Source organism: Epinephelus lanceolatus, chromosome 6 (genome assembly GCF_041903045.1).
Source record: "Epinephelus lanceolatus isolate andai-2023 chromosome 6, ASM4190304v1, whole genome shotgun sequence".
NCBI classification, from domain to species: domain Eukaryota; kingdom Metazoa; phylum Chordata; class Actinopteri; order Perciformes; family Serranidae; genus Epinephelus; species Epinephelus lanceolatus.
In genome coordinates this window covers 29,370,266-29,383,417 of record NC_135739.1, presented here as the reverse complement: position 1 = coordinate 29,383,417, position 13,152 = coordinate 29,370,266, and the positions used below count along the sequence as shown (strand labels likewise).

The following is a 13,152-nucleotide window of genomic DNA, read 5'->3' as shown; positions in this document are numbered from 1 at the left end:
ACAGTATTATGAATTTTCCAAATTGTTTTGGTTAGGAGTTACAGAGTTTCTAACAGGATCTTTATTTTTTTTTTTTTCATTCACTCATTCATTTTCTGTAACCACTTATCCTGGTAGGTTTCGCAGGAGTGCTGGAGCCTATCCCAGCTGATACTGGGCGAGAGGCAGGGTACACCCTGGACAGATCGCCAGACTATCACAGGGCTGACACATAGAGACAGATAACCATTCATGCTCACATCCAAGTAACCTGCATGTCTTCAGACTGTGGGAGGAAGCTGGAGTACCCTGAGAAAACCCACGCTGTCATGGGGAGAACATGCACAGAAGCACTTTTTGATACATCTATATGCCAAAACATAATATAATTAAATGCTGCTTATTATATAGGTTTTGTAGTAAAACTGATGAAAACCAGGTGTCCAGCAGTACATGTAGTATGTGAATAACAAGTCAAACAACTAAATTAGGCTACAGAACTCAGACTCCCTGTGTAAGTATTTCTGGGAGTTTTGGCAGGAGACTTTTCTCCCTCTGAGCTGAATTATCTGTAAACATTCTACTCTTCAAATAATTGCTTTCTTTAAACAGCTATCTGTAATATTTGTGATTCTCCTCTGTTAGCATAATACATCTCAGGGCATCCTTAACTGGCACCCTTTCCATTTCACACCCGCCCCCACCAACACCCAAATCCCTCTGCACTCTCGCCATTTTGACACCAAGGCAACAACACAACAGGGAGGAAATGAGGAGATGAGCTGAGAAAACAACACCTGCTTCCCATGAGTTATAGAGGGGGAGGCACAGAGAGTGGGAGATGGAAGACAGAGAGCACTGTTGGTAAGGAGTGAGGGAAAAAAGGTCTGACAGACAGGAAAATAAGTGAGAGGATAACAGGAAGAAAGGAGAGGACAGCTGGGGCAGGGCCTGAGAGGGAGGACTTGCAGAGAAGGGTGAGTAAAGTGGAGAGAAAGTGAAGGAGTGAGGGAGGGAGGGGAGCGCAGGGAGGGAGACTGAAAGAAACCGATTAGTATTGTATGAAATGAGACATACTCATCTATAGCGGAGCATAGCCTCCAGCAGTATCCACATGCAATCATGCATCTTATATAGTAAACAGTGTGAATTTTCTACACACACATGAACAGAAACTCCCACTTGTGCATGAACAACCTGACTGCAAAAACATTATCTGCTTTCAACTAACAGGTTGTTTGAACTGATGAATAAAACAGTTACGGTGGTTGACATTTGTGCTCTCAGTGTCAGTGTGTGTTTGTATACTTATGTATTTAAGACTGTGCCTTTTTATTATTTGTGACTTTAACTAAGCCAACGTTTTTTAAATGAATCAAACTATTTAAAATAGAAAATCAAACAATACTATAAAACTTAAAACTATAACAATAATAAAAAACACAAGGTTGTCATTCAACAACAGAAATAGGGTTGTCGCTTTTGAATAAAAGGTCATCCCAGGACAAATAAACCCCATTCAGTTTGATTTATAGGCTGCTAAAAGTGATGAAATACTGCCCCGAGGTTGACAGAGGAACAGGATATTAATAAAACTGTTTGGTGAATTATTATCTCTCCTTCCTTTCTTTTATCATCATCTTTTCTTTATCGCTGTGAAATAGCCCGATCCCCTTGCCTCAGACAAGTGATAAAATAAATTGCCTACTTTCCCTCTCTATAGCAACGTGTGATGTGCGATAAATTTTGCTCTCGGAGGGTTGAGCACAAGGAGACATTCTGTGTATTTTGCTGTGGGCTATTTTCAAGCCATTTCAGCCTCATTTATCCAGTATGCATGCATGGAAGATTTATTGGAGAGACAGGGAAGACAGTTGAAATGTAACAAAGCTTGAGAAGCAGATTGAGATCCAGACTGAATCCATGCTGTTCTTCTGTCATAGTTTTTGTTTCTAATAATCACTCCACCCCCTTAAAAGAAGCAATTTGACTTATTTATTCCATCAGTGTTTCCATGTGTTTCAGCGTTGACATAATATACAGTATATTAATAATCTCTAGCCTAATCTAGACATTCATTAAACAGAAATCCTGTCAACATGTTCTGCTTTTCTCTGTTTTACATGTCTTTGATTCTAAAATTCAATTACACATATTAACTGGTGTACAGCTCAAACGATCAGTCAGTTAATTAGATAGTCAAACGTCAGAATGCTAATAAGCAATAATATAGATCCATCCATCCATTTTCGTAACTGCTTATCCTCTTGAGGATCGCAGGGGGGCTGGAGCCTATCCCAGCTGACACACACACCCTGGACAGGTCGCCAGACTATCACAGGGCTGACACATTGAGACAGACAACCATTCACACTCACATTCACACCTACGGACAATTTAGAGTCACCAATTAACCTGCATGTCTTTGGACTGTGGGAGGAAGCCGGAGTGTCCGGAGAAAACCCATGCTGACATGGGGATAACATGCAAACTCTGCACAGAAGGGCTCCCTCCAGGGATTGAACCAGGAACCCTCTTGCTGTGAGGCAACAGTGCTAACCACTGCACCAAGTGTTTAAGTCATTTTTTGAGCACAGAATCCAAAAAGTACTGGTTACAGCTTCAAAATGTGCAATTAGCAATAGCAATTTAAACATTACACCTGGGCTTTAGGATACTGTAATTTTGCGAGACTGTGCCACTATAATAATTTTCAGACATTTGGTAGAAACAAAAGATTGAGAGAAAAACTTTTGATTAATAGATCATGAATTTCACCCTTAGTGGCATGCCCTAAAGTCCATTTAACATTATGACACTCGTGCAAATAGTAAAATATCAACATTTTAATGTCCCCAATATTACTTATAGTTTGGCATGATGTAGGGCTGGCTATTAAAAGCAAGTTTTTATTCTGAATTAATTAAAAATTTATACAACAACATGCTTTTTGAGAATGGGTTTTTTCCCCCTGCAACCTGTTTATTTATTTATTTTTTTAAATAAAACAGATAGATAACACAATAACATTTGGTCAATACAACAGTGATAAAGCAAATGTGCAAAGAGTAAGCAAGATAGAAACAATACAAAACCAAGACAGGACCGAGACCAAGACTGAGGACATAAAATTAATTAATAATAAAATAGAAATTTAAACATACATGTATAATAATGATAGTAATACCATAAAATACTACAGAAGAAGTTTTTCAGTAACCTTCAACAATGATCTAAAGATTTCCCAGTAAGACTGTCAAGCACGGCAAGACCAGAACATGTGTATGTGGCTCGCTGATACTTAGCGACACCTGTTGCAGATTACAGTTTCACTCTGGATCAGTCCATGTTCTGCAAAGAGAGACGATTTGCGAGCTTTATCAGGGGCATCTCCCAAAGTTCATCAGAAATCTCCAGATCCACTTCTCAGAGCTTTATGGGAGTTTGAGCAAAACTTGACATAGGGAAATGAATCTGAGTGTAGATATATGACATCATTCCTTGTAGATTAGCTACTGTCTTCAGGAAAGTGTCTTAAGGTGAATCACTTGGTAGAGAATGGATTTCTGAAAGCTCACCTTGTATCTTCTGCAATTTGTCTACTGTGCAGTGTACACATGCGTACACCGTTAAAGACTTGACATCATCAAGCTCAACAACTGATCACAAAGTAATATGGATAAACAGTATTTGACTAAATTCACTTCATCCTCTGTCTCAGAAAAACCCAAAATATCCTGTTTTTCAAGTGCAGGGAACTTGAAGCACCACACTGACTACATACAGGACACTCACAGAATGACAAAGCATGAATTCAACAACAGTGCCGGGGGACAGACTGACAGGCGAAGTGCAAAAGGTCACAGTTCGTATGATCTGGAGGTGCCACCGGAGAGAAGAGTTAGTGTTGCTGTGGTAACCAGCATCACTCCTCTCCCCCTGACCAGACACAATAGGGAAATGGAGAGGGCGGCAGAAGATTACAGTGTTTGTTAAGACCGATTTAGAGACAGTGGAGGGAGGTGAGACAGATGTCATTAAAGAGAGAGAAGGGTGAATGAGAACAAGACAGAGACGGGAAGAGGGGACAGAAAAAGTGTTGAACTGCTGCTTTCAGCTGGCCAAGACTCAACCCTTGGCTTCCAAGCTCTCTAATTGGAGAATGAACAGCTGTTCAATTTGACCCACGCGCCCTGTAAATACAAGCTCAGCTGCCTGAGAGGGCGAAAGAGAGGGCTGTAGGACGACACAGAGAAGAGGGGGACTACAAGAAGTGAGAGAAAGTGTCAGGAAGAGAAAGATTAAGAGTCAGACAAACAAACAAACAACACCAGAAGCTATGTGATTTGTCACTGCCTTTTGAAAATGACCCAAATACCAAACGGCTACATATGGTCATCAGAAGCATTCATTTCTTCGTTGTCTTATCTGCTACGTCTGTGGCTAAGGTTTGGTTAGGTTAAGAGGAAGAACCATCGGGTTTAAAGAAACAGTCCAACATTATTGAAACACACTCATCTGCTTTCTTTCCAAGAGTCTGTGTATAATATGGCACTGAGGCTGAAGGCGGTTAGTTTAGCCTAGCACACACACTAGAAGCAGTGGAAAACAATTACCCTGGCTCCCTCCAGAGAACTCAGCCCTGTCTCCTAGACATTCTGTTCTTATATAACTAGTTTGTAACAGCAAATTATGTTTTAAGGGAAACGTAATGCCGAGCAAATTACGTTTTCTATTAACAGAAAGAGGATACGTTGCATATTAACGTACCTCTCAAGTGTAATGGAAATTATTAATATAAGCCTCTGTAGTATGTGTCACTACGCAAAAAGAATGTTAAGTAATCTTGCATTTTATGTCTTGTCAGGATATCACAAGCACAAGTGCTGTACATGACGTTTACTGTTTGTCACTGTGTAACAAGCTGTGAGTGCTTTACTTGATGTCCAAGGACATGCCTAGATAAGATGGCCGAAACAGCTTTGTTACCCCTCTGATGATGCAACTTAAAGATCCCTGACCTCAGCTGTTGTCAGTGAGTATAATACCTTTTTTCCATTGAGACTCTTGGATGTGCCGAGTGAAGCCATGCCGTGCCGATTTGTGTTTCCATTGACAGTTTAGACGCACCTTGCCACGCCAAGCCGCGCCGGAGATGGACCTTCTCTGGAGTAGGTCCAAAAGCCAGGCCACCCGCCCTCGAGCGGGTAGCAATGACATCTCGCCAACCGCAGCCAACCCCCAATGACTGCCCTTCTCCGCCCAAAAACAAGCATGTGTATTGACTGTGACTGTACTCACCTCTGTCTGCAGGAGAACAGAGAGAAAGGCCTTTTTAAAAGTCTCTATGTTCAGCTCTGAGTGCTTTGATAGCTTCCAACTGAATCTCTGCGGTTTGGAGTGTAGTTTCTCTCCTGCGTCCTGTTTTTACTTCAGATATCTGCTTTATTTTACTGTTTCATGTTCGCTATCGGCCATATTTGAAGTTGTGTGAAGTTGCTGCTCAAAAACTCAACATTTCCTTATTTTGCTGCTTCACAGTAAAAGTTTATACATAACTAAGTAACAAGGGACTTTTATTGTGAAGAATCTATAGGCACTGAAATGTGCCTATAGATAACTGAATTGGTAGAACTTTGTTAGGAGCTTCTCTTCAATAAAGGCAGGTCCGACAATACTGCAGAAAGGAATGTGAGAGCACAAACAGCCACAGTGAGATGTTAGATGAGGAGCTGCAGATGACAGGCTCTTACTGCACCTCTGCAAACAGGTAAACATCACCTGCCCTGATATGTGATGGAAAAACACATGCAGCAAAAATGACAGGGAACGTTGGCCGTGGACCAGCCCACTGCTTTTAATCGTCATCACTCAAGACAAGCTGTCATCAGACACACCATTAAGAAGGTAGCCCTATTGTAATGGAAATGCAAATCCCTGCTGTGCTGGGCTGATGGCCCAAGCCAAGCCAAACCAAGCCAGCCCACGACTGTCGAAAAGGTATCTGACATCTCCTCACTCTTAGCACTCAGCTTATTCTTGACTGTTTGTTGTGAGTCCATCTGCAGATGTTGAATTAAACTCACCGAAAGACAAGTTTCTGACTTGATGTGTTTTTTCTAATAGAAATTGCCACCACACAAGTCACAAAAGTGGTTTTGTTGCCTAAGCCTTTGACAGGAGTCTGGACGTGAGCCCAAGGTTCTGGTGTCAAGGTTCTGTACTTTGTAAGCTCACCATCCTCCCCAACCACCTCCTTCCAAAGCCACGCGGTTCACAAATGTAAAATAAATAAGAAAATAAGAAATAAGCAGTTTAGTAACATACAAATAGAATTTCTAGGTGACAGGGTGGAAGTACTGTTACTCTGTCTAAGCCTATTTTCAAATATGTAGAGCTAATGATATAAGGTTGGAAAAAATATTGATTTATTTGGATAAAAAAATAGTTGATAGTTGGTTGGTGGGTTAAAGCAAAGTATATCTACATCAGGCTACCTTCCCCTTTGATTCTGACACATGACATTTATTTCACAATCATACAAGAGCTCCTTGTCCGGTAACCAGAAGCACAGCTCATTGTTGCTTTACTCACCAGATAACATTTACCACAGCACCATAGTAGAATAGTTCATATTTACCTCATTTGCATAGTTCCCTAAATTAATTCCTAGATAATGGCGACCAGGGCCCCTAACAAGCATTTCGTAAGCAACAATCAAAACAGTCCCTCTAATGCTTTTCAGAGTCATTAGATTTTAATAATATATGATATTTAAGGACCAGCACACATCCTGTTTGAGTCATTGAATTCCATTGTAAAAAATATTTACTGAATTACAAACATAACTCAGAGGAGACCCTGAGGTTTAAAGGTTAAATTAAAACTCTAACCTCTATGGATATTTGACAAGATGTGATGAGAGTAATGTGTGCACAGACACACCTGTGGATCTTAGGAAATATATTTTAATTGAATGAATGAAAGGTTGGCCGAATGCTCCAAACACCTGGAATTCTGTATGCGCCTGTGGAGAGAAGCACAAAAGCACACTTACATAGTAAATATGCAGAGTCACAATCCAAACTACTGGAGCGCGCACACACACACACACACACACACACACACACACACACAGATGGACAGTCAGAGCTGGTTAGCTGTGATCTGCATGGGAATGAGGTCATTAGGTCTGTGGAGCGCGAGGACATTATTTAATCTGTCCAACCCTCAGCACACCACTGTCCAATAACACACACATATATCCCACAGACAGGAGTCACACACACACTCAGAGATCCAATCCTTGTGCATACTGAATCCTAATCACTTGCACATACACCCTCACCGTTCACAACGGTCTACAACACACCAAACTAATCCAATCCAAACGTCAGCTTCATGCTGGGCCAAATCATTAAAACACACACACACACACACACACACACACACACACACACTGACATATCTGCACACACTTCCACCTCTTAAATCTAATCCCGGCTGAGCATCACCAGCTAAACCAAATCCCTTCTGTTAGGGCTGAAATCCAATAACAATGTCCTACCTCAGCACACTTAACCTCATTGATTCAGGAAACACTCAACACTTTCACTGAAATGTATACTGTAAATACACAGGCTCTACTGTGCATGGCTAAATGCATGCACACAATCTACCAGCAAAGACAGTATTCATTCTTAATATGCTGTGACACAAGTAAATCACAATCCCTAAAAGTTAATCATCACACGTATGACCACCTGCTGGTTTCAATGTGACTTCATGTGGTTTGTAGATAAATCCGCTTTCAAGCAATTTAAGGCACAAGATTGGAAAATATATTTTTTATTTTAAAGGAACAGTTTTACATCTTGCTTATTTTAAAGGAACAGTTCAACATTTTAAGATAGTTCAGGCCAAATATTCACAAGACGAAACCATTTTAGAACGTTGCAAAGAGAAGTTGCAGGGGTGTGAACTGGTGGGTCTAAGATCGACTTAAGCCGGCTGATGGCGTCACCTGTGATTCAGTTTGTAGCAAAGTCTGCCGGCCAAGTCAGTTACACTTGCCCTCTGTCCCTGCCGAGCCCGTGTCTATCATGTATGTCTACAAGTATGTCAGTGTCTATTCCTCTAAGAGTACATGGAAAACCTACTTCTATGTACTTAAAAGACACAAGCTGTACCATTCTTTATCGAAAGCTGGAATACACATGCTTCAGTGTCGCTTTGTACAATTAATTAATTAAGTGCTTGGCTGGAATAGTCTTGTGTGGCTTGGTCTGAGCAACTTTCTTTGTTTCCCACTTATAGAGGCAGGGCTGTTTTTGAACACCATATTTTTCATTGCACACACAGAACAGTTAGCTAACGCACCATGAGGAGATATCCACTGGGTTTGACAAAGAGTGTACTGTATAAGAATTTTTGATTGAACCTTTAAGTGCAGCCTAAAACCCAGAGTGTCTTCTGGAGCTGGTGAGAAATTGAACAGCTTGTCCAAATTTCAGTGCCAGTACTCATTATAAAAGGTCTGCCCAGTGACTATAGGGGCCCAATTACAGGTGTGATATAGGGTGTGCCATCATAAACTTACTGAACCGTCTGACAGGTTAACACCACCCACCACCCTTGTACTAACCTACTTCTTTGCTTCAAAATCTGAATTGGCCCTGGTCAAAGCAAAGAGCAGACACTCAGCTGATTCACCTGTTCTTTATCATGCATTCCTCCTCTCTTTGATAAAACGACTATTATCATCATTATTATCAACGTAAAATGCATCATTATCATGATTGTTATCATCATCATAAACATTCTTTCACACACATGAGGTCTTACATACATATAAACCAATCTCCCTTCTCCAAACCTCCTCACCACACGCTGTTACTGATACACTGATGGGTCAGCCGGCTCAGGTGTGGTCAGCACCTCAGACACCCAAAGCTGTGCTAAGATGTTGATTTGAGGAGTGTAGAAGGTTGGGAAGCTGCTCTACGAAAAACCTGGCCTCCATTTATCCTTTTCTGATCCACTAGTTAAAAACACACTACTGAGTCACTCTACTGGAATATTTTTGCTAAAGACTGCTGAAAGCTTAACAGCACTTCCTCAAGATAAGACATTAAAGTCAAGGTTAGAGGGTTGAGAGAAAAGAAGAAAGTGACGAAGTCACAGAGTGTAAACGCAGGTAAGGTAATTAAATGAGAGAAAGAATGTATTCAAATAAAGAAAAAAGTACACAATGTTCAAACTTACATGGAGAGAGACAGAGACATGGAGAGAGACTGATTAATGCACACCCACATCCTCAGCTATGGACTGTTTGAGCAACAGTACCAAACACCCACAGCCACTGTGAAGTGCACCTGCATGTTATTGTCCATACAATATGAGTGTACAGAATAAAATGTGCAGGTGCTATACACATGAGCTGTTCCAATCCTGTCTTCTATGTAATGAATGCAGTTGATTTGCAAAAGCAATTTACATTCAGTTCCTGTGCAGATGGAGTGTGGTGAGTACACTGGCAGTGTCATGGAGTTCAGGGAGGTAGATGGCCGTTAAAAGCACTCGAATTTAACATCATAGCTTTGAGTCTTTGTGAAATCTTGTACATTGACTCAGGATTTCTTTTCTCAATATTCAGTGATGAACATAATGTCACCCTTATCTTAAACAAGTAATTTAGTAGCCTTGGCATAACTATATGGCCCAAGTGCTTTCAGCTGTGTAAACTCAACTACAAATGCCTTAAAACAGATTTAGCACTGCACTCCTATAACACTGTCGGATTCAGGATGAAGACTTCATGATCAAAACTGATGCACATATGCATCTTTCTTGTCAAAACCTGGTGCCTACATTGCCCACAATGCAACTTGACTGTCAGCAGTTCAGTAGAAGATTTTGGTGTGTCATGCCAGTAGCAACTAATGTAGCCTCAAGCTACACCACGCCTCCCATTTTTTTCCAAAGCTGTAGTTTTCAGAGTCAATTGACGCTGACTCTCGTGACATGACTTTAGGAAATCTGACCTAATGCCTGTTGTTTTTCCTAATGGAAACACAACAGGCTTTATACAATTTTTCATTAATGTAGCAGCACTTCCTGAGACCTGTGAACTGAATTTAAAGCGTCAAAATTAGAGGAGTTCCCCTTTAATACTGATGTAGTTGTCACAATAAGGATATTGTAGGAAAAGAAATGTAAAGTGCAGATTTTGTTTTTCATTTATGTTTAGTATGAACAATAGCCTGGAAACCAGACAAATTTGTAAGCGCATGTTTTTTGTTTTTTTGTTGTTGTTTTTTTTGCTCTGGCAGATGCATCTGGTACCCCTTCTGTTAAGAAAAATTGCCAGCTGGCAAAAATCAGGCCAATCACAAATGGCGGGTTCGATACGATAACTACGGACACTACACCGAGAATGAACTTGAACGATCAAAGATTGGTGCCGCTAAGGAATTTTTGACAACAACCAATATGGAGCCGCAGCTGATGTGAAATTGTTTGCTCAAGAACTGTTTTCAGTTTCTGATGGCTCAGCTCTACATCACATTTGGATGCTCTGATTTGTTAAAGGTCAGTCAAATTGTGTCCAGAGGTATTTTGGTCTATAGCCATTGATAACCCCCTTTGAAAATCAAAACTGCCCTTAGGTTCCAGACTAACTCACATTTACTATTTGGTGTTATGTCAGGCTAGAAATTTTGTTGGGATGAAAAGGTCATTTTGTTTTCAATAAAATGCAAATTAGATACATGAATATTTTTGTGAAACTGTTTGCTGTCCACATGCATACATTCAAGATGGTAGCATGGGTGAAACTGAGACATGGGTGCTTAATGTGTAGCACTGAGGTGTAAGAGGCTACACCCAGCATGTGCAAACAACCTGGTGGATTTTACACATCACACTACATGTACAGTATAAAACCTGTGAGTCAGAAAGGGAAAAGAGAGAATGATCAGAGACAGAAACAAGATAACAGAGCAGGGAGAAGATGGGAAAGAGACATGATGGAGGAGGAGTGAGCCTGCCAAAGCACAGAAAAGAGCTGTCAAAACACAGGGTGACTAACAAAGAAAGGAAAGATTGAGAGCATGACAAAGAAAGTATACCATCCTGTATCCTCTGTGTATGTGAAGAACTGCTCAGCCCTGCACAATCCTGCATCCTGCAGCACAGTCACAGCTTACACAAGAAACTACATAAAATGTCTGTCCTGCTTTTGTCAGAATACCTACTAATTGTTAATGATCCACACTGTTTCGAAATAAATCTATCTCTCTGAGTCAGGCATTATGTGCTATTTTATTTTCATGTCTCAGTGTTTATGCCTCTTTTTTTTGTATCTATTATTAAATATAAGCACATTTTTCTGTTACATTAGTAGGAACAAAGAATGTTTAGTTAGCTCTGTAACCTGAGGACAAATGAAGGCTCATTCTTTACAACAAAGTCAATATTTTTAACACGGCACAATCAATCCTGTCTCCAGTGATGAGACCTGTTGTAAATGTGTTTGATTGATCTCTGGTAAATACCATGTGTTATTTAACTGGTGAGGATTTACTGAAAGCATGATGACTTACATTGTTGGGAGACACCGTGAGAACACTCCTGCTCTTCCTCATCTTTCTTCAAGACTCCCTCACTGTCCAACCGCAGCAGCTTCACATGCACACCTGGAAAACACAAACATACAAATATGTTTTTTTGTGTGGAAGAAGTTGCAATGAAAACTGCTGACAGTAGGTTATCTCAGGTAATTGGACATATATTCTGGACAGACACAATGCTGTGGAGTTTCTAATTGCTAGACCAGGGGATACAACATTTTTTACCCTACATATCATCATAAACCTAAACCAAGTTCTATTTGCTTTTGCAGAATTTCTTCACCATTATCACAAAAACACATACATTTATAAAACATTGAATTTCAGTCATTTTCTTTTGTCTCCCTGTGAGGGGGAGTAGAGCAGAGCAGTCAAAACAAAACAGCCTTGCCTTCAATATTGCTCTATTGAGAGGCACTCAGTAAGTGATGCATCAGAACTTTAACACTGCTGTACAGCACAATAAAATCCCCCATGATGCACTGCTATGTGATAATGTACAGGATATTCTCTTTTTTTGACTTTTGCCTTTTATTACTCAGGACAAATTTCAGTGTGAAGGTGCGAAAGAGAGGGGACGACATGCAGCAAGGGGCTGCAGGCTGGAATCAGACCCATGGGCTCTGCAGCAAGGACAATGCCCTGGTACATGGGACGCCTGCTCTAAGCATTGAGCTACTGGACACCCTGTGCAGGATACAAAAGTAACAGGCTGATAGAGAGGCTAGCTAGCTATCCAGGCAACATGGTTGCTCCCTTGCTGAACTCATTTTTGTTATATGTCTATTTCCTTTCCTTCTATTTCCAAGATGGCTGTATAAAATACCAATACTTCAATTGTCATAGTTTGATCAGAGCTGCTACACTGGAACTTTGAGGGTTATTTGATTTGGTCCAACAACGTATAGCTCTAATTAAGTAAGAACATTTCCCAGAGTCCTTGTTGAAGTCATCAAAAGTCTTATTTCATCCAAACAACAGTCCAAATCCCAATTCTATTCAAATATTCAATTCACAATAATATTAAAAGAGAAAAGTACAGCAATCCTCACATTAGAAAAGCTGGAACAGAGATTTTTCATCTTAAGTACCGTTAGTTTTCTGCAAGTCGACTTATAACTTCAGTCCGCCATAAACATGTTTTGCAAATGTGCTCACATAAGCATGACAGATCAAAAACAGCAGCTTAAAGGGAACATGGACAACTGATAAACACATTTTCAAAAACTGGAGACTGAAACAAAAAGCTTCCAGAAAGGTTGTGCAGAACTTTGTGGTTATTAAATGCTTCCTTGGCATTTCTCTGCCTTTGTTGTTTATCACCATCGGGTGAAATCATTGTGAAGAGAAATATTAGGACATTAAAAGTATCAACAGCTGCCTGGCTGTCCGGCTCACTGCACAGATTACACTGTCAAATGGCTGACAAATGGTGTGACAAAGGGAGACGTGCTGTAGCATCCTCTTGTTGCCATAAAACAAAGATGGCAGATGCATAAAGTGTATTCAAGAAAATTTAAAACAGACTTCAACTAATATATAT

General features: G+C 40.4%; 1 protein-coding gene across 1 annotated transcript in view; it reads right to left on the bottom strand.

The window, feature by feature from the left end:
- Positions 1-11,639, bottom strand: part of pde4ba (phosphodiesterase 4B, cAMP-specific a) — a 197,923-nt gene extending 186,284 nt beyond the window's left edge. The window contains exon 1 of the mRNA XM_033621565.2: positions 11,583-11,639. Coding sequence (XP_033477456.2) covers positions 11,583-11,624 — 42 coding nt within the window. The 5' untranslated portion in view covers positions 11,625-11,639. The remainder of the gene's footprint in view (positions 1-11,582) is intronic.
- Between the last annotated feature and the right edge of the window lie 1,513 nt (positions 11,640-13,152).